The sequence below is a fragment of the Neovison vison genome, chromosome 8 (assembly GCF_020171115.1).
Source record: "Neovison vison isolate M4711 chromosome 8, ASM_NN_V1, whole genome shotgun sequence".
NCBI classification, from domain to species: domain Eukaryota; kingdom Metazoa; phylum Chordata; class Mammalia; order Carnivora; family Mustelidae; genus Neogale; species Neogale vison.
The window spans coordinates 15,839,753-15,865,238 of NC_058098.1; the positions used below are offsets into that span (position 1 = coordinate 15,839,753).

The window sequence follows — 25,486 nt, forward strand, 5'->3', positions numbered from 1 at the left end:
TTAGCAGCCTCCCCTTCACCCTCAGCTTCCCTGGTTTGGAGAGGCTCTCCCGTCACCCGAAACAAAGCCTGAGGACACAAGTCCTCTGACTGCTCTAAGCACTTTGCACATATCAGCACGTGCAGTCCTCCCAACCCCGTGAGGCTGGTGTTATTTTTCACCCTTGCCACAGATGGGGAAACTGAGGCACAGAAGCAAGAAAGTAGCTTGCTCAAGGTCACACGGCTTGGAAGAAGCAGGGCCAGTTTTCGAAGCCAGGTCATCTGTGGCCAGAGTTCCCACTCAACCCCTGCCTGAGCATGAACTTGTCTAAGAGGTCTGCCCTGATCCCATCTCTGGGCTAGCTGTGTTTCCCCTCTGCCACCCCATAGACTTATCCCAGTCAGGACTGCCACGACACAGTTTTGTCAGAGGAAGACACCAGCAGGGTCAGCTTCCCCTCTGGAGCCTGGCACAGGGCCTGGACCCAATAAAATCTCTGGACATGCTTTTTGAACAAAGGGATGTGATTCTCTGGGGCCGAGTTTGGTCCCTCCCTGGGGTTTTTCCTTCCCCTCCTTGTGGTGGCAGAGATGCCCAGCCCTCGGGGACAGTTGAAACTGCCTGGAATTCCTTCCCAAGATTCCTTATCAGTTTTCAGAGCAGCCTGGAGTAGGATAACAGGGGGTGTTGGGGACACTGGGCTGCTCTGGAAAAAGCTGGAATGCCATAGGCGGAGCCCCACCTGGGGAGGGGCCGGAGGCCGGAGGTGGGGGAGGGTGCTGGCAGGGAGGCTCAGCTGTCACATTCCTCAGGCTCACAGAAAGCTCTCCTGGGTGCCTTGTCCTTATTTAGGCAGGAGATGTCTGCTGACTCCGGCCTGTGGGATGCTGTTGCTGGCGGGCTCACCATGCAGGGTGGGGGTAGGGGGTGTGCAGAGCACTCCTGGAGCCAAGTCTGTGCGCCCTTGGGCAGGCAGTCCAGGTGGGAAGTCCAACCCTTGGGGAGAAAAATCACTCTCTAAGTAATAATCCTGAAAATAGCAATTACCATTCATGGGTACCTACTATGCACGAAGCACTAGACAAGGCCAGTCTGTAAGCTCCAGGTGGGGGATTTCTCCTGTTCACGGCCATACTCCCACATCTGGCACAGTTGGTACTTAGTAAATACTTGTCACGAGAGAATGAATACACACTTTACGTGCCACAGTTCACTTGATCCTTACACTAATTCTGATGGAGGCTAAGTGCTGTAATTAACCCATTTTATAGGTGATAAGACTGAGATTTACAGAGGTTCCGTGATTTGGCAAAGGTCACGAAACTTGGAAGAGGAGTTGCTGGGGTTCGAAACCAGGTTCTCTGGTTCCAACGCGAACTCATGTTCCCACCTTCTTATTTTGGTGTCGTCCACCCTGGGATTCCTGGCTTTCCCCCTTTTTCGCTGTGCAAGTTAGGACCCATTGTACAACCTTTCCATCTTCGGTTTTCTCACCAGCAAAATGGGGATCGATAGTGATATCTACCTTCGGGAACCCTGGGAGGCCTAAGTCAAGTAACACATGCAGGGGTCTTAGCATCGTGCTCAGCACAGAGTAGGTAACCAACAGGTGTTGTCTGTGAGTAATGTGGGGATGATGATGGCTCCTAGGGATTCAGCATCCTCCTGGCTAGACAGGACCCAAGCAGCAGAGTGAACAAAAGGTGGCGCCATTTCCCAGCAGGCTGTGTCCCCGCCTGGAGCGCAGTGATGATGGGCGGGGGGCCTCTGGAGAGAGCCATTCCTAGCCTGTCTGAAGCCTTGCAGGTTCCCAGAGCAAGAGACAGGAAGGGGTGTCTGGGATTTCCCCTCTGTTAATACCTAGTATGCAATCATGCCCTCATGTCGGCTTGATTGCCCAGGGTTTCCATGGGCACCTACTATGTGCCTCGGTCTGGGCTGGTCGCTGCTGCTGTCCCTCGAGAAGCCTGTGGCCACACTATGGAGTGGAGCAGAGTGGAGTGCTGAAGAAACACAGATTCTGGAGCCAGACTGTCAGGATTCCCGTCCCTTGCTGGCTGTGTGCCCCTGAGCAAGTTATGGAAATGTCCAGAGTCCCAGGTTTCTCACCGTCCAGTTGTTCATGTTTAGTGGAGTAATATGTGTGAGCACTTAGACGAGAGCCTCTCACATAGTACATGACCCTTCTAACATGTCTGCAACAGAGGTAACAATCACCATGATTTATTTTTGATTATTGAAAAGCATCACATAGGGCTCTCCAGGCCTCAGTTTCTCCATCTTCTTACCGTATCGTTAGCAAATGGGAAGAGATACTTTCTGAGGGTCCTTGCAGCTGTGTGAGTCTCACAGTCAAATATGTAATCCATAGCACACATTTACTGATGCGTACTTACCGAGCACCCGCTACGTGCTTGCTTCTGTTTTGATAGAAACCCAACAGTGAAGCTTCTGCTCCTTTGGGGGGGCTCACAGACTAACTGGAGGAAGACAAAGTGACCTGGCAGCCAAGTGCAGGGGACTGTAAGAGCAGAGAGCTGACGTTCAGGGTAAGCTTTCCTGAGGAAGGGTCCTGAAGGATGAGTAGGAGTTCGCCAGATAAAGAGAAGGATGGAGGTGGGGGATGGGGGAGGGGACACAAATGTTCTCAGAAATGGAAGCATCCTGGGTGCAAGTCCCGGAGGTGGAAATAGTAGAGCATACGTGGGGACCTGGAAATTTCTGGCTGTCTGGAGGGCTGGTTTGCATTAAGACCGGAAGTTTGGCAAGAGCTAGATCATGAGGTCATACGCATAGCATAATAATGCCTTTCTACATTATCCTCCAGGCACGGGAAAGATGCAGAGGAGGCTTCCACCGTGGGTTAAGATTACATTTACTGGGGCAGTCTCTGGGGAAGGCTTTCTGAAGCAGGTGGTGTGTAAGAAGGAAAACTTACTCCCAGGTTTAGTATCCAGCTGGACATTCCAGGAACATCATCCCAGTTGCTAAAGTTTTTAAATATTCTGGTTGATACCAGTTTGCAGCCAGCAGTTGCCCTGAGCTCCCTATGTGCCCACCTCCTGTTACTGCCCTGTACACTTGGCCTCTCACCCAGAAGATGGGGTTCTCCAGATCTGGCAACTACATGGTTAAGCACCTGGCATGCCTCTCTATGGTCAGTGCTCCCCCCCCCCCGCCCCGCATAGCAGTGGCTCCACATGTTTAATATCACTCTGCTGCATACACCTGAATCAGTCTTCCAGTTCCAAGAAAGCACCGGAGAACATCAGCTAGAGCTGGACCAGCTCAGGACACTTGGGTCTTATACCAGTCCTTGCCCTCTTCCTGCAGGGGAGGCAGGGGAGACTGGACTAGCCACTAGGGCCCATCCTGCAGGGCTGACACAGGCTTGGGAGCCGGGCCCACCTGGGGTCTAGAGCACTTCCCGGCTATGTAGCTTTCCCTGTCTGTTGAGTGGACACACTAGTACTAGCCCTTAGGGTTGTTTTCAGGAATAAATTAAATCATACCTTTAAAAGTCCAAGCACTCAGATGCTAGGTTGTTAAACATACTTATTTACCTTATCTTGGAATAGGCATAGTATACGCACATTTGAAAGATAGAAAAGCGTTGAATCAGTCAAGAGTCTTGGCATGAAGGGATATATTCAGAGAATTCAACTGCAGACGAAGTAGTTTCACGAAGCTACTGGGTTCCCCCCCCAACTTTATTGAGCTGTAATTGACATGTAACACTCTACACAGCGTGTCGAGGTGACTCACTCACATACGACAAAATGATCACCACCCTCGCATTAGCTATCACCTCCTGTGTGTCACGTAATTACCAGGTCTTCTTTGTGGTGTTAATATTTAAGACCGATTCTCTTTGTACCTTTTAAGTATATAATACGGTATACCTAACTGTAATCACCATGCTGTATATTAGGTCCCCAGAACTTACTCATCTTCTCACTGGAAGTTGGTACCCTGTGGGCACAAACTGAAAGGGATGTTGAGCTGCCCAGGGCCAGCGATGATGGGAAGCCATTAATTCGTGTCCTGGGTCTGAAGGGGCCAGGGGAGGAAATGTGTTATACTAGAGGCAGCGACCGTAAGCTGTGGAGGAGAGAGCCCTCTGGAAGAGGGACAGGGAATCAATACCCTGACCGCTCCGTCCTCCAGCCCTTGGCTGGCGCCCATCATGGGCCAGACCCAGCTGGGAGCAGGAGGGCGAGGGCACTGTGGATGCAGACCGTGGAGGGCAGTCTCCCAGGGCACAGAGCAGGGTGCAGGCTGGCGTGGTGGGGCAGGGGGAGGAGACGGGGCATCCAGCATAGAGGGGGGTATGCATGTCTCCCTCCTTCCACCTCCTCCCCCGGCATCTAGTTTCCATCCCAGTAGGCAGCCTGTATTACCAATTTCATCCTATCCTTCCAGAAATAGCCCACATACAGAGGAGCAAATGCACTTGTTTGTCTACACAAGTGTTGCATATGATATCTAGTAATTTATACCTTGTTCTTTGACTTGACGTCTCAGGATTCACTCTGTTCTAAAGGCCTAGCTCATTCTTAGTACTGGCAGCATCAAGTCCTTCAGACGGCCATAGGATATCTGGGCAGACCAGTTCCCTGCTGCTAGCTTTGGGGTTGTGTCCAGGCTTCTGCGATTACAAACCGCATTGCCATAAATGCCTCTGAACACGTGTCATTTGGAGCCTGTCTGTTGGCCAGATGCCCAGAATAGAGATCACTGGCATAGAAAAAAATGTAGATGCGAAATTTCTAAAGGAAAACATTGAGCAATTTGAAATGATAAACGCGAACGTACAGAAACCCTCCTTTAGTGCTCACCGTGTGGGCCGCTGCTCTGTACGTGAACTCCTTGAGTTCTCAGAGCAACCCTAGGGGGTAGTAAGGGGTCTCCCCCAAATTTCAACATGTGGCGGGGGAGAGGAGTGGTGGCCCTCCCCCAAGACCCCAAGGAGTTCACCAGCACCAGCTGGAGGTCTGAAAAGTCAACTCAATCCTGACATTATCTCCTGGGAGATAACATCAGATCCCACAAGTTAGGGGTTCAGTCCTGCAAGACGGCCTCCTTGTGCCATTTGCAAGTCCAGGATGTCGCCTGGGCTTCTGACCGACCAGCTGTAGAGAGGAGGTCCCAGCGAGGCCCCTCTGAGTTCAATTGATTTGCTAGTGTCTCACAGAACTCAGAGAAGTCATTTACTTCCTGTTAGATGATTAGTTGATTATAAAAGGATCTGAGAAACAGCCAGATGGAAGACCTGTGCTGGGCAAGATAGGGTGAAGGGTGCACAGCTTCTGTGCCCTCTCTAAGTGTGATGATTTTCCTGGATCTTCACCTGTTCACCAACCTGGAAGCTCTACGGACACTGTCCTTTTGGATTTTTACGGAGGCTTCATCATAACAGCATGACGGATTAAATCATCAGCCATCGGTGATCGACTCAACCTCCAGACCCTCCTCCTTCCCCCGAAATCACAGGGTGAGACTGAGAGTTCCAACCCTCCCTTCTTGGTCGGTTCCCCTGGCATCCAGCCTCCATCCTTAGAAGTTTTCCCAAAGTCGCCCCATTATCATAAAACTCAGTTGTGTTAGAAAGTGGTTTGTTATGAATATCAAGACACCCATTTCGTTTTTATGACTCTGAAGTGATTTCAGGAACTGGGGACAAGAGACCAGATATTGTAACAAGAAATGCTCCCATGGCTCTTAGCACTCAGGGAATTCCAAGTGTTTTGGAAACTGTGAGACAGGAAACATGGACAAAGACCTAGTATATATGAGACGTATATTTTGGTCATCTGAATGACCAAATATGTACAGCCAACCCCTGATTAACACGGGTTTGAACTGAATGGGTCCACCGAAAGTCATGGATTTTTTTTAATAGATACAGTACAGTACTGTGACTGTATTTTCTTTTCCTTACAATTTTAATAACCTTTTCTTGCCTCTAGCTTACTTTCTTACAAGAACCCAGTATGTAGTATTTAGTGCATATACAGAACAGGTGTTGATCCGCTGTTTATGTTATCAGTAAGACTTCCAATCAACGCAAGCTGTTCACAGTTAAGTTTGTGGGGAATCCGGAGTTATACTTGGATTTTTTGACCATGAGGGGGATTGGCACCTAACCTTTGCGTTGTTCAAGGGCAGCTGGATTTCTTCTAAATCACAGTATGCCGGTAGACCCGTTCTTGCGGGCCTTTGGACTGAGGGCCTCGGTTCTTCATTCCCGTTGGCCGGAGGCTGCCCTCAGATCCTTGCTGGGTGGACCTCCCCAACAAAGCCAGCAGGAGAAGCTGCTAGCAAGAGAGAAGTCGCTGTCTTTGATAGGCAAAGCATGGAAATGATATGCCATCACCTTTCCTGCGTTCTTTTATTTGAAGCCCAAGTTCAGCGCACGCACCAGGGGAGGGGATGGCACTGGGCTGTGGACACCAGCGGCCAGCTGGGAAATCGGCCTCATTGTTCAGAGCAGATGGATCTGTCCGCAGAGAAGCAAAGCGATTTTTCCCCCATCCAAGAAGCCTAGGGTATGACCCGGGGGCTCAGGCCCAGCTGGGGTGGCTTCGGCTTCCACTTGAGCCCTGACCCTCAACATGCAGTGTTTCTCGTGTTCAGTGCCCCGACGGAGATGGCTTGTGCATGCGGCAGCTCGTGGAGTCATGGTGCTGTTGCTTTCATGTTCCTATTTTCACAGTTTCTAAAACTTAATTTCCAAACCTGGTATAAACGTTTAAAAAAGGAAACTTGTCTGTGCTGTTCTGAAGGTCTCTGCCAACTCACGCAGAGAGGCTGCCCAGCCGGCAGCCAGGCTCCGGGTAGGACTGCAGGACCCAGTCTGGTGTGGGGAAGGGGAGCAAGGCCTGAGGTCCCCGCCCTGTCGTGTCACTTGTCACCGAAGCGCAGCCAGATCTCAGTCACAGATAGTCAGCTGGGCGGTTCCCAGCCTGTCGTTGGGGAAGTAGGGTTATCACTGCTGGTAGCCGCTAGCCCTGGGCTCTCTGAGACAGGCAGGGCTTCACACCGTCCCGGTGGGAACAGGCTGGGTGGCGGCCGCTCGGCCCTTCTGGAAGGGGGGCTTGAACTGAGGCAGCACAGGGCATGCGTGGGTCAGCAAAGGCCTTGCTGCTAGGAAGCCCTGGAGGCACGTTCCAGCTGGCTCTGGCAGCCACCAGCGATGAGCCTCGGGCAGATGATTTCCTGAGCCTGCGTTTCTTCCCCCATAAAGTGAGTTGTCTTGAGGATGACAGGAGAGCACACAAGTTGTTCTAGTTTCTGGTTGCTGCCATAACAAACCTCCACCAACGTGGGGCCCGAAGACAGCACGGATTTATTCTTGTATGCTTGTGGAGGTCGGAAGTCTGTGATCAGTCTCACCACACCACAGCCAAGGTCAGTGGGCTGGTTCTTTCCTCCTGGAGGCTCCAGGGGTGAATCCCATTCCCTGACTTGTCAGTCTGTAGTGGCCGCCCCCGGCCCTCCTCTGTTTTCACATCACACCCTCGGCAGCCCATCTCTTCTGTCAACACCTCGCCTTCTCCTCTCCTGCCATCCCACCTTCCTCTGCTTCCTCTTATAAGGACACGCGTGATCACATAATCCAGCGCAATCCCCACATCTCAAGATCCTTAATCACATCTGCAAAACTGCTTTGGCCATATAAGGTCACGTTCACAGGTTCCAGGGAATAGGAAGGGGATATCTTTGGGGCCATTATTCAGCTAAACACATAGGTCAAGTGTCCGGCACATAGTTAGCACTCTGTAAACTGCAACTCTTACTACTTTGCCTATGCCTTTTTGGCCGGGGCGGGGTGAGGGGGCACACACCTGCTCACAGGTAGAGGAGATGTGCTAGCAGGACTGGAGGCTCTTTAAGAAGGGGAGAAAGGTCACTATAAAAAGGGATCTGGGAGAGGTCATGTCCATGGCCTGGGGATTTCAGGCTGGGTTTCCAAGGTGGGGAGGTTCTCTAGGGCCTGAGGAGGTGGTACCGCCCCCCCCCAACTAGAACAAAACCACCTTATCGGAATTTTTCAAGCTCTTGCATAGAGCCTACTATCTGCCACGTCTTTTTTTTTTTTTTAAAGATTTTATTTATTTATTTGACAGAGAGAGATTACAAGTAGACAGAGAGGCAGGCAGAGAGAGAGAGAAAGAGGGAAGCAGGCTCCCTGCTGAGCAGAGAGCCCGATGCGGGACTCGATCCCAGGACCCTGAGATCATGACCTGAGCCGAAGGCAGCGGCTTAACCCACTGAGCCACCCAGGCGCCCCACTATCTGCCACGTCTTGTTCCAGATGCTTTACTACAGCAGTTCACTGTCATCCCAGCAGCCCCGTGAGGGCGGGGCTATTCCTGCCCCCATTTTACAGAGGGAAAAATCAAAGCACAGAGAACTTGTTTAGTCACCTGCGGTCACACAGCGGTGCTCCTTACCACCTCAAAATACCAAAACATTAGTAGCATTTTTTTTCTTTTTAAAAAACAAAACCTGCCTATTCTCAAAACTTTTCTACAATGAAGCCATATCATTTTATATTCTTATTTTATAACGTATACTATAAAATAACCAAAGACAGAGTATGAATTTGCGACCCACCAGGTGGCCTTTACTACCTTTACAGGTGGTCTCTGTTCTCATCTCAGGACCTTCCATCTCCTCTCCTCTTGCCAGAGTCTCCCTCCTTCCATGTCTGGCTGCGCGTTCATTATAATAGTAATGGGCACGTGACTTAAGTAATGGGCACGTGGTCCAGTCTTCTTATTTGTACAACAGCGGTAGAGCCGACCTCACAGGGCAGCATGAACCCTTAGGTTCTCATTTGCTTCTTATTAGAAGCAACAATTACAGATCTCCATACAGGTACTAAAACTAGAAAACTCTTAGAGGAAAATACAGGAGTAAACCTTTGTGACCGTAGGTCAAGCAAAGCTTTCTTGGATCTGACACCAAAAGCATAGGCACAAAAGCATGAGGAAAAAAAAAAAAACAGATACTCTGGACATCATTAAAGACCATCATACTTCAAAGGGCACCATCGAGAAAGTGAGAAGACAACCCACAGGATAGAAAAACTCTTGCAATACGTGATTGGCAATAATATATCTGATGAACGACTTCTATCTAGAATATATAAAGAACTTTTGCAACTCAATAATAAAAAAGACAAAAACGCAGTTTAAAAAAGGCAAAGGATCCAACTAGACATTTCCCCTTGAGGGATATACCAGTGGCCATGAAGCCCACAAACCGATGCTCAGCATCCTTAGCCGTCCCGGAAATGCAAACCAAACCACGCTGGGATGGCGCCTCACAAACCACCATATGGATAAAAATGAAAAGCTGGATCTAGCAAGTGTTAGCAGAGATGTGGGGATACGGGAGCCCTCAGATGTTAAGAGGGAGGATGTCAAATGGTGCAGGCACTGTAGTATGAGCCTGGCCGTTCCTCACCCAGAACACGGAGTTATCATACGACCCAGAAATTCTACTCCTAATTGTGCACCCAAGAGCCATGGAAACATAGAACCACACAAAAAGTTGTGCACAAGTGCCCATAGCAACCAAGCAGTGGAAACAACGCAAACGCTAGAACAGGTGAGCTCAGCCTGCTTTATGCACACGGCGGAGTCTGTCCAGCAGTAGGAAGGAATGAAGGCCGGCCCGTGCTATAACATGGGTGGACCTTGAAACAGGGTTCAGAACGCCTATTTATATCCCAGCTTGTGGGCGGTCCACAGAATTCCGAAGGGAATTGCTGGTAAGCATTGTTACAATAGTAACAAAAACCATGATAATGTAAGCCAGTGTTTGTTAAAAGCTCATTTCAGACTCTCAGGAGCATAGTGAAGTATTAGCATCCCCATTTCACAGTTGAGGAAACTGAGACCAGTGAGTCAAGGGCAGATACCTCGGATGTGATACGTCTCTTATTTGTACTTCCCAGCAGGAACTTAAGCCCCATTTGCCAAATGAAGTCCTGGGGGTGGGCTGGGGTCGAGAAGAAGTTACCCCATCAGTCAGGACTCCCTGACTATGCCCTTGCCTACATCCTTGATAGTCAGGGGGCTTTCTTCCAGCGAGCTATCCAGGTGGGTGTCTGTGTCCCCAGCTATGGTTCCTGCTCGTGATGACTCTGACCATGATTGTTCTGGAGGAAATGGCCACGGCCGGCCAGAGCTGTGGGCGAGGGGCTATTTTGGGAGAGGGCAGGGCAGCGGCATCCGAAGCATTCCCCACCACAGGAAGACACTGGGCAGCTCTGTCCCTGTCGGCCTCTCTGCGACCTCCAGAGAGGCTGGCAGAGGTTTGAGCTGGGGACTCCCATTATCCACCAAATGAAAAAAATCATTTTAATCTTTATTTAACAAATCAGTGGCATGTGGTCCATTTGGGATTTTTAGTCCTTTCCAAAAAAACTTGCTTATTTATTTTATTAACAAGCACTTTGTGGACTTCCTGTGTCCTGACCACTGCTCCAGGGGCCAGATGACTGGTCATTCATTACACCATCGCCCCGGTCGCTGCTGTTATTAGCCCCATTTTACAGATGAGGAGGTTGGGGTTCAGGGAGCTCAGATTTGCTGAAGGGAGTAGGGGCAGAGGTAGGGCCCCACATTCCAGCTACCTAGCTGGAGTCTCTCCCTCTTAGACATTCTCCTGAGTGGTTTAGAGACTTTGCTCTGTGCCCCTGTTCAGTCACTGGTTTTCAGGGGTGTTGTGTGGTGGAATGGGCAGGGCTGCCTTAGGCTATAAGTTCCTCAGGTGCCTGCTGGGTCCCATTCATCCCATCCTTGGTCCCAGCCCATAGAGGACTTAGCCCAGAGTCAGTGGGAAGAGGGTGAGACCTTGGTATAATGGGTAAGAGCTTGGACCGATGCACTTTTCTAGCTGTGTGACCTTGAAAGACGAACTCCACCTCTCTGAGGTCATTTGTGTTAAGGTGACACAGAGCTGGGCACAAAGAACTCAACAAATAACAGATTAATATTGTTAGTAGTAGTAGAAGAGACAGTTACTGAGTGAATGTATTAAAACAGGCACCAGCGAACAGTTTCTGGAAAAGACCAGATGGTAAACATCTTTGGCCTTGCCAGTCACTGTTTATGTGGCAACTACTTCACTGTAGACCGTGTGTCCACAAGTGGGTGTGGCTGGGTTCCAATAAAACTTTATTTATATGGACACTGAACTGTGAATTCCATGTAATTTTCACGTGTCAGAAAATATTACTCTTGGTTTTTGTTTTTTTTTTTCAAGTTCAACCATTCAAAAGTATATAAACCAGTCACAGCTCACCGACAGTACGGCCACCGGAGGTGGGCTCCGGTGGGGAGCCTGTTGGCTGCAGTGTGCCAGCCCCTTGCACTAGAACGTGAGCTCTGCGAGGGGGTTTGGGTTGCTCAGTTTGCTGTGGTATCCACAGTGCTCAGAACAGTGCCTTGCACACAGTAGGCACTCCACAAAGTTGTAGGAGATGATTGAACCAATATGCAGAAGTGGCGGACTGGAAGCAGCAGTTAGGGGCCTGGGGGTGGGAAAAAGAGGCTGGGGTAGGGGGACGCTCTCAGAAGTGGTTCTGTCGGGTTATTGCCCTGCCCCTATCCCAGAACCACCAGCCTTATTTTTAACCCTGCTGACAAGTGAAATCAAGAAGAGGGACTGCTCCGTGCCCCTCCCATTGCCCCAGTTTCTGCTGCTTTCCTTTCCCACAGGTCAGAGGCATCCCCGGAGACCCTTCCTTCCCCCCTTCCCCCGCTGCCGTGGCCTCAGCCCAGACCCAGGGAGTGGTCAGAGGAGAAGAAATGGGTCCGGCATTTCTCTAGCAAGACTCAGAGGAGAAACCCTCGGAGCTCTTTGGGTTGAGCAGGCTGGGAGCTGCCCAGCAGGGGTGTAACACAGATTCCTGGGCTCCTCCCCCTGAGGCTCTGACTTGGGTCTGGGGTGGAGCCCGAGAACCAGCATTTCTGACAAGCTCCCAGGTGAGGAAGGGGCCAGGAGGGTGATGGGCCGCACTGTGAGTGGCCCCGGCCTACACGAGCCTGTGGGCAACAGTGCTCCCCCCACCCACCGTGAGCTGCCCCAGGCTGCGCCCTGAAGGCCGCTGGTGATATACCCAGGAGGCCCTGAGAGGCTCCGGAGAGCCTGGAAGGCTGTGGAAAGAGCCCTGGGTTTTATTGTGAACATGGTAGGAAGCCTTGCAAAGATTTTAAGCAAGAGTAGAGGCTGCTGGACAATTGGATTAAGCCTGTCTCGGTGCCAGTGTGATCAGTTGTAGGGGCTTCGAGGAGCAGTGACGGAAGGAGGGAGAAGCTGCCGATGCTGGAGCTATAGCAGGAGTAGGAGAAGGGACCTGGTGAGTCATGGCCTTGGCTGCAGCAGGGAGACGAGGAGGAGGGTGCGGGAGGACTCGGGGGTGACTGACTTGAGGGCTGGGAGCCATTCCTGAGACCAGAGACCTGGGGGAGGGCTGTAAGGGGTTCCATCAGCCAGACCGATGGACACGGGGAAGGGTGGTGGGCTTCCTTTGAACACAGAAGCCCTCATTGCCGTGGGCTGTGTGGCCTCTCCTTTCTCCACCCCTGTTCTGGCTACTCTGGACGGGAGGTCCACCGCTGACCCCTCCAGTTCTTCTGGGGCTCTGCGTGCAGGCTGCCGCTCCGGCCCTAGGAAGATCCCTGCAACACAGCTTCCCAGGGCGCCCAGAAACAAGCAAGCACCATCCAGCTAGTGTTACCAAAAAAGGACATTTTCTCCCTTTGAAGGTTTGCCCGGCTCTTTCCCTCCTCCGCCTGACCTGGGGTTTCAGGTTTCCAGGGAAGTGTTTCTGGAAAGTGTAGGAGTGTGAATCGCACGCCTGTGTGTATAGGCAGATATGAACCTGGGGATATGCACGTACCACACTCTATCTTGATGTCATAAACCTCATCGTGGTCCTCCTCCTCCTCTCCATCACCATCACCTCCACCACCTCCACCACTACCATCACGACCACCATGATCCCCTCCCCCACTCCCATCTCCCCCACCACCGACACCACCACCTCCAGTCCGTCCCGTCCTGGCCCAGACACTCCCCTATGCTGCCTCTTAACTCGCCAGTTTTCACCACCTCTTCAAGAGGGGAGAATTACGATCTCATTGTACGGACGAAGAAACGGGGGCACAGAGAGCCAGGGCCACTTATCCACAGTCCTAGAGGCACCGTGGGGTTGGGACTAGGGTGACGTGACCAAGGCCATGCAAAAGCACAGGGTCTGATCCAGTCTTTTTTTTTTTTTTAAAGATTTTATTTATTTATTTGACAGAGAGAGATCACAAGCAGGCAGAGAGAGAGGAGGAAGCAGGCTCCCTGCTGAGCAGAGAGCCCGATGCGGGCCTCGATCCCAGGACCCTGAGATCATGACCTGAGCCGAAGGCAGCGGCTTAACCCACTGAGCCACCCAGGCGCCCTGATCCAGTCTTTATTTAAATTTTATTCATAGTTTGTTCATTAAGGATTTTTTGGCATTATTTTTGACTTCTAGAAATAGTGCTTTAAAATATTGTTTTATCTTGCTTACTAAGTTGTTGCATCCTCCTAACTTTTGAACCTGAGGCGAATGCGTCACGTACCTACCCCAGCAGCAGTCTTGGCAGAGCCAAAGTTGGAATCCAAAGCTGGGCTCTGGACTCGGCCCTGTGCCGCCCCTTCTGCTTATACCTGGGTGCGGGCACGAGTTCACGTACATATTTTTTTTCTTAGAAGTAAACTCTACACCCGGTGTGGGGCTTGAACTCACGACCCCGGGATCAAGAGTCAAATGCTCTATGGCTGAGCCAGCCGGGCGCCCCGCGTTTGTGTCTTCTTTTCTTCAGTAAACATCACTGTGGTAAGGTGGCATCGTAGAGGGGAGGGCCTGGAGATCAGACAGTTCTGGGTCCTTCCTTCACTGCCCATTATTGAAGGGATAGCCTGTGGCTCAAGGCACAGACTCAAGGCCCAGAAGGCCTTGGTTTGAAATCTTGCTCTGCCACTTGCTGGCTGTGTAAGTTTGTGTCAGTTCCTTAAAGCCGCGCGCCCGGCTTTTCTCCTCTGTAGAGAGGAGTGCTCGTCCTGACGCCTGCTACCCAGCGTTACTGCGGGGGCAGCGGCGTGTCAAAGGAGTTAATTTCCGTAAAGCCCGTGGCATGTGGCATGTAGTAAATGCTTTTGAGTGTTAACTCATTTTCCGACCTTGAGGAGACACCCTTCTGAGCCTCAGTTTCCCCCTGTGTGAAGGCCGAACAGGAAGAGCCGCGGCCCAGACTGTTCTGAGGATTGGAGGGGATAACTCGGGCAAAGGGCCTCTCCCACGGAAGGAGCTTCGTGAAAGCTCTCTCCCTTATTTCAGGCCCAATGTTATATGCTGGAGACAGGAACAAAGATACAGGCCAAGTCCCCGAGGAGCTGACTCATCTGCGGGGTGGACGCTCTGCTGACCTTTCACTTCCCCCAAAGGCACCAAACCCTTGCTCTCTTTCCTCCACCTGCCTTGCTGTCCCCGCCTCTCCTGTTACAGATCTAACTTCCGTTTGTCTTCATGTCAACTTAACTGTCCCTTTCTCCCAGAAACCTTCCCTGACCCCACCCTGCCACCGACCTGTATTGTCCTCCTACTCTACGAGATCACTGCCTTCTCGACTCTTCCTCGATGGCACTGCTCACAATTGCAACCGAAGACCTTTTATTTAATGACCTTTTCTTAAAGACGTTCTGTTGTTCGTTTGCCTTCTTCCTCCCTCACTTCACAGTGAGGACAGGGATGGGGCTTGTCTTACCCACGGGAGTCTCTGTCCTCAGTGCCTGGCAGGTGTGGCGCATTTCCAAAGTCATGTTCAAGCTCACAAGCTCTGGAGTCATCTTACCTGGGTTCAAAACCCCAGCTCCTGCAGTTAAGGACCCTGAGACCCAGGGAAAGTTATGTCACCTCTCTGTGCCTCAGTTTTCTTTTCTGCAAATTGTGGAAAATGGTAACAGCATCAGCTTTCCTAAGACGTGATCATGACTGCAGGAGATAAACTGCCTAATTCCTGCCCGTAGAACTGTGCCTGGCCCAACCCCATGCGCCTGTTACTGTTTCAGCAGGTGCTGCTGGCTAGACTAACAAATGAAACACACGTCCCCCCCAATCTCAGGTGCTTAACACCCAGACATGTACGGTTTGCTTAAATGATCCACGTGGAATGTTTAAGTGTAATGCCTGAATGTTCCCCATTCCGCGTGGGAACTCTGCCCTATGCAGTAATCATTTCTGGACCTAGGTTCCTTCCGCGGTGTTTCTTAACGGGGGGCGGAATTCAGAATCTGTGAAGTTGGATGCTGTCTTAGATTAGACTCCCTAGAAGCTGAGCCTGAGGAGGGGATTTTTTTTTTTTTTTAAGATTTTGTTTATTTGTTTGAGAGAGAGAGTGAGAGAGAGCAACAGCCGGGGTGGGGGGGGGTGGGGAGCAGCAGAGGGAGAGGGAGAAGCAGATTCCGCGCTGAGCAGGGAGCCCAGTATAGGACTCCATACCAGAATCCTGGGACCATGACCCGAGCCAAAGGCAGATACTTAACTGACTGAACCACCTAGGTGCCCTGAGGTAGTGATTCTTGAGCTGATGATTTTTTGTGGGGGACACTCTCCGGAGAGAAGGGGAGTGACCAAACCAGGGTGTGGTCTTACCTGGCCCCATGGTGGGGGTTCTGGAACCTGGTTTGTACCACAGAACTGGTTCTTCCCGGGGCAAGAGCGGGGCTGGTGGGTGTCATCAGTCGTTAGTTGTGGGCTGTGTGGTCGAGGTAGGGGAGGGTAGTTTGGTCTCTAGAACAACATGGCTTCTGCAGTTCTCTGGGACCTCGGTGAGCCATTAGCAGCCTGGTCAGGAGCTGGGGGTAGGTGCACGTGCCAAGGAAGGGATCTGGGCAGGGCACTCGATGTCTACAAAAGATGGAAAAACCATCTTATTTTTACTAACCTCTTACTGAAAGGTAGCATTTGCTTCAATTATGGAGGTAGGCAATACACCACAGTAGTATTCGGGACATCTGTGACTTTGCCACCCATGGAAATTACATGCTTTCATGTCACATTATTATTGTTGCGGATATCATTTTTTAGGAAGATTTTATTTTATTTTATTTTTTAAAAGATTTTTATTTTATTTATTTGACAGAGATCAAGTAGGCAGAGAGGGAGGCAGAGAGAGAGGAGGAAGCAGGCTCCCTGCTGAGCAGAGAGCCCGATGCAGGGCTCGATCCCAGGACCCTGGGACCATGACCTGAGCCGAAGGCAGAGGCTTAACCCACTGAGCCACCCAGGTGCCCCAAGATTTTATTTGTTTAAATAATTTCCACACCTAACAAGGGGCTCGAACTCAACGACCCCAAGATCAAGAGCCTCATGTACGCTCTCCCGACTGAGCCAGCTAGGCACCCCTATTGTGGGTATCTTTGAAATATCCTTTCTGCTAATCTGTACTTCAAAATTATTGTGGTTAGTTCCCTTGCTAGATATTTTGTTCAATGTGTTCATGAAGAAAATGCATTCTATTACAGATTTGTTCCTCTAATATTTTGGTAATAGCATGTCGGTATAATGACATCCCTTTGTAATCCTATGTTTTTTATTCATTTTAAAACATCATTCTGAGAAGGGGCCCATGAGTGTCACCAGATGCCAAAGGTCTGTGACACAGAAGAGGTTAAGGTCCCCATTCGGGGGTGTTGGCCTTCCTTCCATTCAAGCAACAAGAGGGGGGTAGGAGAGGATGTAGAGAATCGCACATGAGGTTTTCATGGTCCAGGACTGGAAACCGCATGCATCGTGTCTTCCCACTGTGCGCCGGCCAGGACTCAGTCACCTGACTGCACTGATTGCAAGGGGAACGTGGGCTGTCTGTGTGCCCAGAAGGAAGAAGGCATGGTCTACGGAGCACACAGCAGTCTGGCCCCTGGGGTTCAATACATACTCACTGGCAGCCCGAGTGAATGAATGCTGTGTCTGGCATGTCCTTGGTGGGCAGAGGTCTGGTTTTCTGGAGGGATCCTGAGCTTCTACCATCTTGTCTCCTTAGGACAAGCCACGCCAAGGCCAAAGCTGAGGCAGCGGAACAGGCCGCCCTCGCTGCCAACCAGGAGTCCAGCATTGCCCGCACTGTGGCCAGGGAGCTGGCTCCGGATTTCTACCAGCCAGGTAGGGCCAGCCAGGGAGGGGATGGGCAGCACAGAGTAAGGGGAGGTCCCAGGGCTGGACCATTTTTTTGTTTGTTTGTTTACTTGCTGGAAAGCTGAGATGCCCAAGTGTGTTCACAAATGTCTGTGAGTTCAAGCAACCAGGGAGGGAGGGCAGGTATGGCACGGGATGCGGTGACATAAGGAGACCTGTGTTGATGGGGGGTGGGGTGCGGAATCAGAGGCTCCTGGTTGTGGACTGGACCTACCCCAGGCTGCCTCCTCTCCATGCTGCAGAAACAGCTGACAGCTGAGCTGATGAAGCTTAGCGGATGAGGAGGCAAAAAGCCTTGAGGCTCATCTCTTTCAGTCCGCTGGTCCCTGAGTGCTGCCCGTGTGTCAGGCACCGTGCTGGGCTCTGCAGTACAAACCCGGGATTCCGGGATCCAGAATCTAGAGGAGCCAAGAATCATGGCAGAATTGGGGAGTGAGGATCAGGGAGTCTATCCCCGTCCTGACTCCACTGCCAGCCAGCTCAGCGACCTTGTTAAGTCCTTTCACTTCTGTAAACCTCAGTTTTCTGATCTATAAAATGGGAGTAAGCATAATATTTCCCTTTTGGGGGGTTGGGTGGGTCAAATCATGTCGGGGAGCACAGAGCCCCGCCTCTAGCAAGCTCTTGGGAACTGTTGGTTCTGTCTCACTGTTACAACTACATTCCGCACAGCCTAAGTTCTGTGTGGCTGGAACAGCGGCTTTGGAAGCTCAGGGGGGCACTTCACCCAGTCAGGCAGGGAGACCCTAGAGAAGGCTGCCCTCAGGAAAGGCTGTTTGAGCTGAATCTTGAAGGCTGAACGAGAGTTCCCCAGGTCAGTGGGTCTCAAACATGACACAGCACGCTGGTCCCACCCCCAAGTTTTTGATTCAGTAGATCTGGGGTCCGTCAATGTGCTTTTCTTTTCCTTTTTTAAAAAAGTATTTTATTTATTATTTATTTGGGAGATGGAGGGCAGAGAGCAGAGGGAGAGAGACAAGCAGACTCTGTACCAAATACAGAGCCTGACTCGGGGCTCAACCCCAGGACCCCAAGATCATACTGAGTTGCGGGATTAACGGATTGAGCCACACAGCCCTCCTGAATGTGCGTTCCTGACAAGGATCAGGCAGTGCCGAAGCTGCTGGTTTGGGACCACCCACTGAGAATCACGGCGGGGGGGCCTCGCAGGGCTGGGGTGGGGGCAGACCCGGAGGAAGGGACTGCAGGTGCGAAGGCACAGAGACTTGGAGCAGAGCAGCAGGCTGGGAGGCTGGAGAGTGGAACAGGCAGGAACCGGTGGGTATGGAGACTTGTCTCCTGGGTAGAGTAGTGGGAGCCCGGGGGCTGGGAGGCTGCTGTTCTCCGCATTGGAGGTTTCCTGGTGAGTGGCACGATCAGACTTGTATCTAAACGTTATTCTGGCTGTAGCAGGGACACCACAGGGGACCAGTTGCCGACCGTGGAGCGCAGAGGTGTACTAGGCAGGCTAAGTTGCCTCCTGGCAAGGCGCTCCCCCTGCTGGCCCCAGGAAGAGCGACACCTCCCGGCGCTGCCTCCACTCTGGGTGGTGGTACCAACAGCTGGACCCCGAGCTCCGCATTTTTCATGCATTTCCCCCCCACTAATCCTTCCATTAGTATTTATAAAATTGGTACGATTAGGCCGTTTTTCAGGTAAGGGAATAGAAGGAAACCAGTGTCGCGGTGAAGAGCATAAACTCTGGAGCCAGTCGGACTGAGTGCTGGTCCTGGCTCTGAGCTGGGTGACTTTGGGCAAGTGACGTCACGTCTCTTAGCCTCCCTTTCGTCCCCTGTGAGCACGAGGCCAATAATAGCACGGACCTCTTAGGGTTGTTAAACGGCCGCCGAAACGAGCTGCTCTTTGGAACCCGCTTGCTAGAGTGCGGGGCCCACGCTAGACGGTCGGTGGGAAGGTGCCGGCCGAGGCACTGACGCAGGCTGGGCGAGGTTGAAGCGCTCGCCCCGGGCAGGCGGTGGGACCCGGGTTCAAGGCCAGCCTCGCTGGTTGTCCCCTCCCCCCCGCAGGACCCGAGTATCAGAAGCGCCGGCTGCTGCAGGAGATCCTGGAGAACTCGGAGAGCCTGCTCGAGCCCCCGGAGCGGGGCCCCGGGGCCGCGGGGCCCCCACCGCGCTCCCGCGAGAGCCCGCAGCTGCACGAGCACGAGCCCCTCGGGCCCGAGGGCGGCCCCCCGTCGCCGGCCGGAACGCCCCCGCAGCCCAAGCGGCCCCGCCCGGCGGCGACCAAGGACCGCCTGGCGAGCCCGGGAGCCTGGAACGGGGAGCCGGGCGCCCAGGGCAGCCGGCCGCTCACGCCGTCCGAGGGCGCGGGTCGCCGCAGCCCCGCGCGGCCGCCCACCGAGCACATGGCCATCGAGGCGCTGCAGCCGCCGCCCGCGCCGTCGCAGGAGCCCGAGGTGGCGCTGTACCGGGGCTACCACAGCTACGCCGTGCGCACCGGGCCGCCCGCGCCGCCGCCCTTCGAGGACGAGCCGGAGCCCGAGCCCGAGGCCTCCGGGCCCGACTCCGCGCCGCCGTCGCCGGCCGCCGCCCCGCCGCGGGCCCCCGAGTCCCCGCCCGAGTCCCCGGCCAAGCTGGAGCCCAAGCCCATTGTCCCCAGAGCCGAGCCCAAGGCGAAGGCCCGCAAGACGGAGGCCCGAGGGCTGACCAAGGCGGGGGCCAAGAAGAAGGCTCGGAAGGAGGCGGCGCTGGCAGCCGAGGCCGAAGTGGAGGTGGAGGAGGTGAGGCTGGGGGCAGAAGAGCGTGTCCCAGCTCCGGTCCCCAGGGGTGCTTGGGCTCCACGTGGGATTCTAGTGCGGGGGAGGATTTGGGGGTGGGGAGGGTCATGACACAGGATAGGGCAGGGGAAAACCGCAGCAGGGATGTGGGCTTCGTCAAGTATAGCCTCATCAGGACCTGGTAGCATGAATCTCTGCCGAGTCCCCCCCACCTTGGGGCAGAGGGCGGGCCTTTGTGCCTGCGCTCAGGCCAGCAGGGGGCAGTGCTTTGGAGAAGAGGGTGCCGGGGAGCCCGAAGCAGGTAGGGAGGAGTGAGCGCACCTGGGGAACTAGGGCGATCGGAGCGGAGCACCAGCAGCATCTTCAGCAAGGTGTAGCAGGGAGGGCTTCCTGGCAGTGGAGGAAGGACCCAGTAGGGTTTATTGGAGGGGGCTGGGAGCCAGAAACACAGGGGCCACGGGTGAGGCAAAGTTGTGTGGACTGATGGATGCCATCCAGGGTTGGGGGGAATTAGCACAAAGGAAGGATGTTCCGGCTTCCAGGCCCAGCACTGCCCACTGTGCTTTGGGACACATTCTTGTCCCTCTCTGGACCCTATACGGTTTGGATACTCATTTCCCAGAATCCTTCCAGCTCTGATGGTTTGCTGTCCAGGTGCTGGACACAGCAGTGAGCAAAACGAGGGGTGTTCTCAGGAGGGTTCTTTCAGAAGTTTCTGCTCCTCTGTCCAGCCTTGTTGGGTCTTGGGTGGGGGGGTGTTTCCGAGGCCGCAGGAACTCAGCTTCTCTCCACTGCTCCCAGGTCCCCAACACTGTCCTTATCTGCATGGTGATCCTGCTTAACATCGGTCTGGCCATCCTCTTCGTTCACCTCCTGACCTGACCCTTGTCTACCAGGTGCGTCCCCTCCCCCTCCACCCCCCTCCCGCCCGCCGCCCAGGAGCGTGTGGAGAGCTCTGGGCACCAGGGTGTTGGGGGAAGGATGTTGCCCCCTGGGCGTCGGTCCTGCAGCTAATTGAGGCCCTGCCCCCAGCAGAGGGAGGGACGACGGATTTGTGGATTTGGTAGATCATGCCTTCCTGAACACACACACACACACACGCACACACACACACACACGGACCTCGTTTGCGCATGTGCAGAGCATCTGCTGCCTGTCAGGTGAGCCCTGGGGCTTCCCTCACTCACTCATTCGTCATTTATTCATTCTTCTGACCACCATTTACTGAGCCGCTGCTCTGCTGGGATCTAGGGACACAGCAGGGACTCTCTTCTGTCCTAGAAATGGGGTGAAGATGAGAGTAACCCCGTAACTTACAGCTCATTATGCAGAAGTCAGACGTGCAGACGTGAGGCCCAACAGCCTCTCCCCAGACTCCCACGGTCTCACCGGAGCTTGCCGGAGATGGGCAGGCCCTCTTCTCTCTGCCCTCCCTTTCTCTCTTGCCCACGTCAGTCCGTAATCCATCTGCCCCTCGTCCTCCAGTCCTCTCCCAGCCCTCCCTTTCAGAAATCCTGCTGTCGGTCCGTGGTTGCCCGGTGCTAGAACTGGGAGGGCTAGGTAAGGCCCAGTGAGAAGGAGCTGGGCTGGGCTGGCCTGGGCTGAAGGAAAGTGGCTCTCGTGGGCCTCAGGGTGAAGTATCCACGAGAAAGAAAATCTTTTCCCTGCCAGGACCAGCCTTCACACCACAAATCCTGCGCCTGGTGATGCTAACAGAGTTTCTGCCTCTTGCCCTGCCCCCAACCCAAGACCCCACCCCACCCCCTTTCTGAGTCCTAGCTTATGTGGGCTGGAGGTTCCCACTCAGTCCCAGGAGAGGAGAAGGACTCCCTGTCCAGTCACCCAGTGACTAGCCAGTGACAGTATTAGCCTGGTAGGTGGTGCCCTGGGGCTGAGCGCTGGGCTCTGCTGGGGCCCGTGTTTCACCGGGATCTGGGCCTGTTGGCTCTAAGGACTGAAGGGTGGAAGGGCCAACCAGATGACAGCAGGAGGGGGAGGGCCAGGAGAGTGTACAGGCTTGGGGACAGCAAGGCTGGGAGAGGCCTCAGGGAGCCTCAGGGTCGTGACTCTGATTCTGTTGAGTCGGGCTGCCCTGGGGGCTGGGAGAGGTGGGTCCTGGCCCCAGAGAACATCCTGCCTGAGTCTTGAACCCCACCTCAGACCTGGCCCAGCCTCTTCCTTTCTCCCTCCCTCTCTCACCTGAGCCTCTCGCTGTCTCTCTGCAGAGCCAAGAGTTTCTGCCGAGGATGGGAGGGACCCACCTTTCTGCGCTACCAGGCCGGGTGGCACTGAGGTCCAGCTCGCCTCCGCACCACCTCTGTTTAAGGAGGCCTCCCCTGGCCCCGGCGCTGGGAGACAGAAGTGCCCAGGGGAACGGAATGTGCTGGGGATCCTCCGGAGCCCTGTGCCCGGCCTCGAAGGAAGGACCCTGGTCTCTTGAGCGCGCCTGCCCCTCATCCTCCCCGTTCTCTCACCTTGCCGCTGGGGTCCCCCTTCCCTGAGCTTCTGTGTGTTTTGGGAGAGGTCACTAAACCAGGATAGTGATACTAACTCCCAGCCCCTTTCCTTCCACCCCTGCCCCCTTTCTTTTAACCGCCTGGCTGCCGAGGGAGTGACAGATCCCTGGGGCGGGCGAGCCGGGGACCCAGCCCCCGACGGCGCAGAGGCCCTGCCTTGAGTGGGCTCCACGCAGCACACACTCTGTCCCTTGCTTACAGATGTTCTGGACGACAATGGAGGAAATGGACATGCTCAGTTTGGGTATCCCGGGACACAGTGCTCCTGTCTCCTCCCACCAGTCCAGTCAGTTTCCCTTCTGGATCAAGAGAAGAGGGGGGGACACGAGGCACTGGAGCCTGGGCCGGAAGCCAGGCTCAGGGGCTATTGGGATGGCCCCAGTCTTTGAGAGGGCCTGAGCCCAAGGCTGCATCGCTTGGGGCTTACAGTGTGCCCAGAGCGCTAAAGGGCCACCCACAAGAGCCCCGGGGCCTCTAGGAGAACGCTAGCAGGATGGCCATGGATTGGTTTGTCGGTTTCCCTCACCAGGGCCCACCGCAGCCTCCAGGGAGAATGAGCACGGAAGCCCTCGGAAGCCCGGGCAGATCTCCCTGGGGCACACTCTCAGGCGGGTGCGAAGACAGGCTGTTTGGCAACAATCGTTTCCCAAGGAGAGAAGATCGAGTCTGGGGTCCCCGAAGGGGGTCGTCCGTTGACTACTGAGCCCCTTGGCTTGCTTGGCAGAAGATGGTATTTGCATGTAGCTCATTACAGATGTTTTGTACCACACTGGGTCTCTGGTCCCTTGTGCCTGTGGCTGGGTAGAGGCCGAGGGCTCGCGGACCCTGCACCAGGGAGGACGGAGGGAAGGGGTGTCTGGGCCCCTCCACACCCAGGGAAGGTGGGGACAATGGATCCAAGCAGAGCCGCAGGGATGCTCTCTCCTGCTTGTTTCTGGGGACCTTGGGGCTTTGGTGTCCAGCCTCCCCAGGGCAGCTCCCCAACCTCGAGTCTGTTTCTGATGAGGTTGGCCTTGCCTTTCCCCCTCGGACGGGGCTGGAATCCTGGACTGCGGTGTCCCCATCCTCAGGCAGCCCGCGGCTCCGCACCCAGGTTCGGTCTTCTCTGAAAACCACAGGAATGACCCGGCTGGCCTGGGGGCACTGCTCAGGGCTGGTGGGCCCCAGGCCTCGGCTCTGAGGACATCGTCCAGGTTTGGGGCTGGCCCAGTGCCGAAGATAAGCCTCTGGGTACCAGCGCTGCCGGGCCTAGGGTTAGAGCTGGTGTTTGGGGTGAGGCTATCGGATGCTACGGTCTGCACAGCAATAAACCTGCATCTGCTCGCGGGCTCCGGAGGGGCTACGGTGTCCGCCTGTGGGCCCAGCCTGAGGGGCCGGCTGAAGGGCGCGGGAGAGGCTGGGGGGGCCCTGTCTTTTTCTTACAGTTCCCGTAATACCTCCTGTGGGGCAGCTGAAGGGCTTCAGGTCACCTGGGGCAGATCAAAGACTTTCTAAGGCAAACTGTGAATTTCTGAAGCAGACTTCCAGAACCTTCCCTGAGCAGCATATGGTAGAAGAAAGAGCCCACCTTTTGAGGCTGGGTCTTCCTGGCCTCCTGTCCTGCTCAGCCACTTATCTCTCCTCAGACCCTCAGTTTTCCCATCTCTAAACAGGGGGGTGTAACAGTACCTCCTCCCTCCTGAGACCGTGGCGGGGATTCCACGAAACGTTGCTGCTCCTGGGGTAAAGCCCAGCTGAGGAACAGTGGAGATGTGGAGACTTGGATCATGGCTGCCGAACACCCCAGCACCTCTTGCTCTTTGGTTGAGGACCCCAGAAGCCCCAAAGACGTGGAGATGACCCAGTTCCCAGCTAGATAGTCACAGAGCGTCTCGGTGGGGGGGGGGTACCTAGAGGTCACCTTCCTTCTCTACAGAGGCCAGAGAGGAGAGATTGCCAGAGATCACACAGCACGTCAGCGGCAGGAAAGCAGTTTGTCCCAACTCATTTGTGAGGAAGCACTTGCTGTGAAGATCCTCCCACAACCGCTGCCCCACAGGACAGGGTCGCTTGCTCCTCCACCTCGCCCCTCCCCTGGCAGCTCCCAGAGTGAGTGGGGGACCAGGACTCTCCTTCTCTCCCTGGTGCCACCCCGGGCTCGCTGTGTACCAGTCATTCTCCCCTGTGCCTCAGTTTCCTGTTCTGCCAAGGAGAACAGAATCCCTGCCCGTGGCTTTCTTCACAGGCAGTGCTGTGAGAGCCAGATGAGGGGGATTGTGGGTGGTAAAGGGGTATTCGAAACCCTGGAATGATCCAGAAATCCCAGGAAGAAGGATGGGCTTGGAGGGACCACAGGAGAGGTGGTGAGGATAGGAAAGAGGAGATGGAGGGAGCTGCTTAAATCTGCAGGGTTCTAACAAAACCCACTGAGGGAAGGAGGGTCTGTAGACGTGTGTGTGTGTGTGTGTGTGTGTGTGTAGGATATGGGAGTGAGGGGTGAGGGCAGAGGATGACTGCATTAGAATAACCTTGGACAGTTTAAAAAGAAGAATTATTTGGAGGATGGGAAGGAAGGGGAAATTAAAGAAAGAAAAAAAGAAATGTCATCTCCGAGCCCTGTAGGAGCCAGGGAGGGTTGGTCAGAGTCGGGCGCCCCCTGGTGGCTCAGGTGCCACCGGACTGTCCCGGTCTTGGCCTGTGGCTGCTCTAGGAAGTTTGGCCCCTGCTCTGCCAGGTCCAGGCTTCATTTAAGGTGTCTTGTGCCATAAGGGAGCTTGAAACCACCCCACGGGCATTTCCAGGGCCTATGACCACTGACCACTACCTTGGGGTCTTGGCAGGAACTTCCAAGGCAGTGGGAAAGGTACTCAGGGAGTAAGCAGAGGTCTCTCTGTTGGGGTATCTGGCAGAAGGAACTTCAGTTTGCTGAGAAAAGAACCCAGGATCCTTTAAGGAGGCATTTGAGCGGGAGGAGGAGCAGGGCTGCTGTGGGACTTGCTGCTCCAGACAGAAATGGGAGGGAGG

At 54.1% G+C, this 25,486-nt stretch overlaps 1 protein-coding gene across 2 annotated transcripts in view; it reads left to right on the forward strand.

Annotated features, from left to right (window-relative positions):
• Positions 1 to 23,252, forward strand: part of JPH2 (junctophilin 2) — a 63,857-nt gene extending 40,605 nt beyond the window's left edge. Inside the window, exons 3-6 of one of the 2 annotated variants that reach the window (XM_044263003.1) lie at positions 17,079 to 17,197; positions 19,258 to 19,970; positions 20,769 to 20,863; positions 22,193 to 23,252. In XM_044263003.1, the coding sequence (XP_044118938.1) occupies positions 17,079 to 17,197; positions 19,258 to 19,970; positions 20,769 to 20,849 (913 nt within the window). In that variant the 3' untranslated portion in view covers positions 20,850 to 20,863; positions 22,193 to 23,252. The remainder of the gene's footprint in view (positions 1 to 17,078; positions 17,198 to 19,257; positions 19,971 to 20,768; positions 20,864 to 22,192) is intronic. The other variant, XM_044263004.1, reaches the window with a different exon arrangement.
• Positions 23,253 to 25,486: the final 2,234 nt, after the last annotated feature.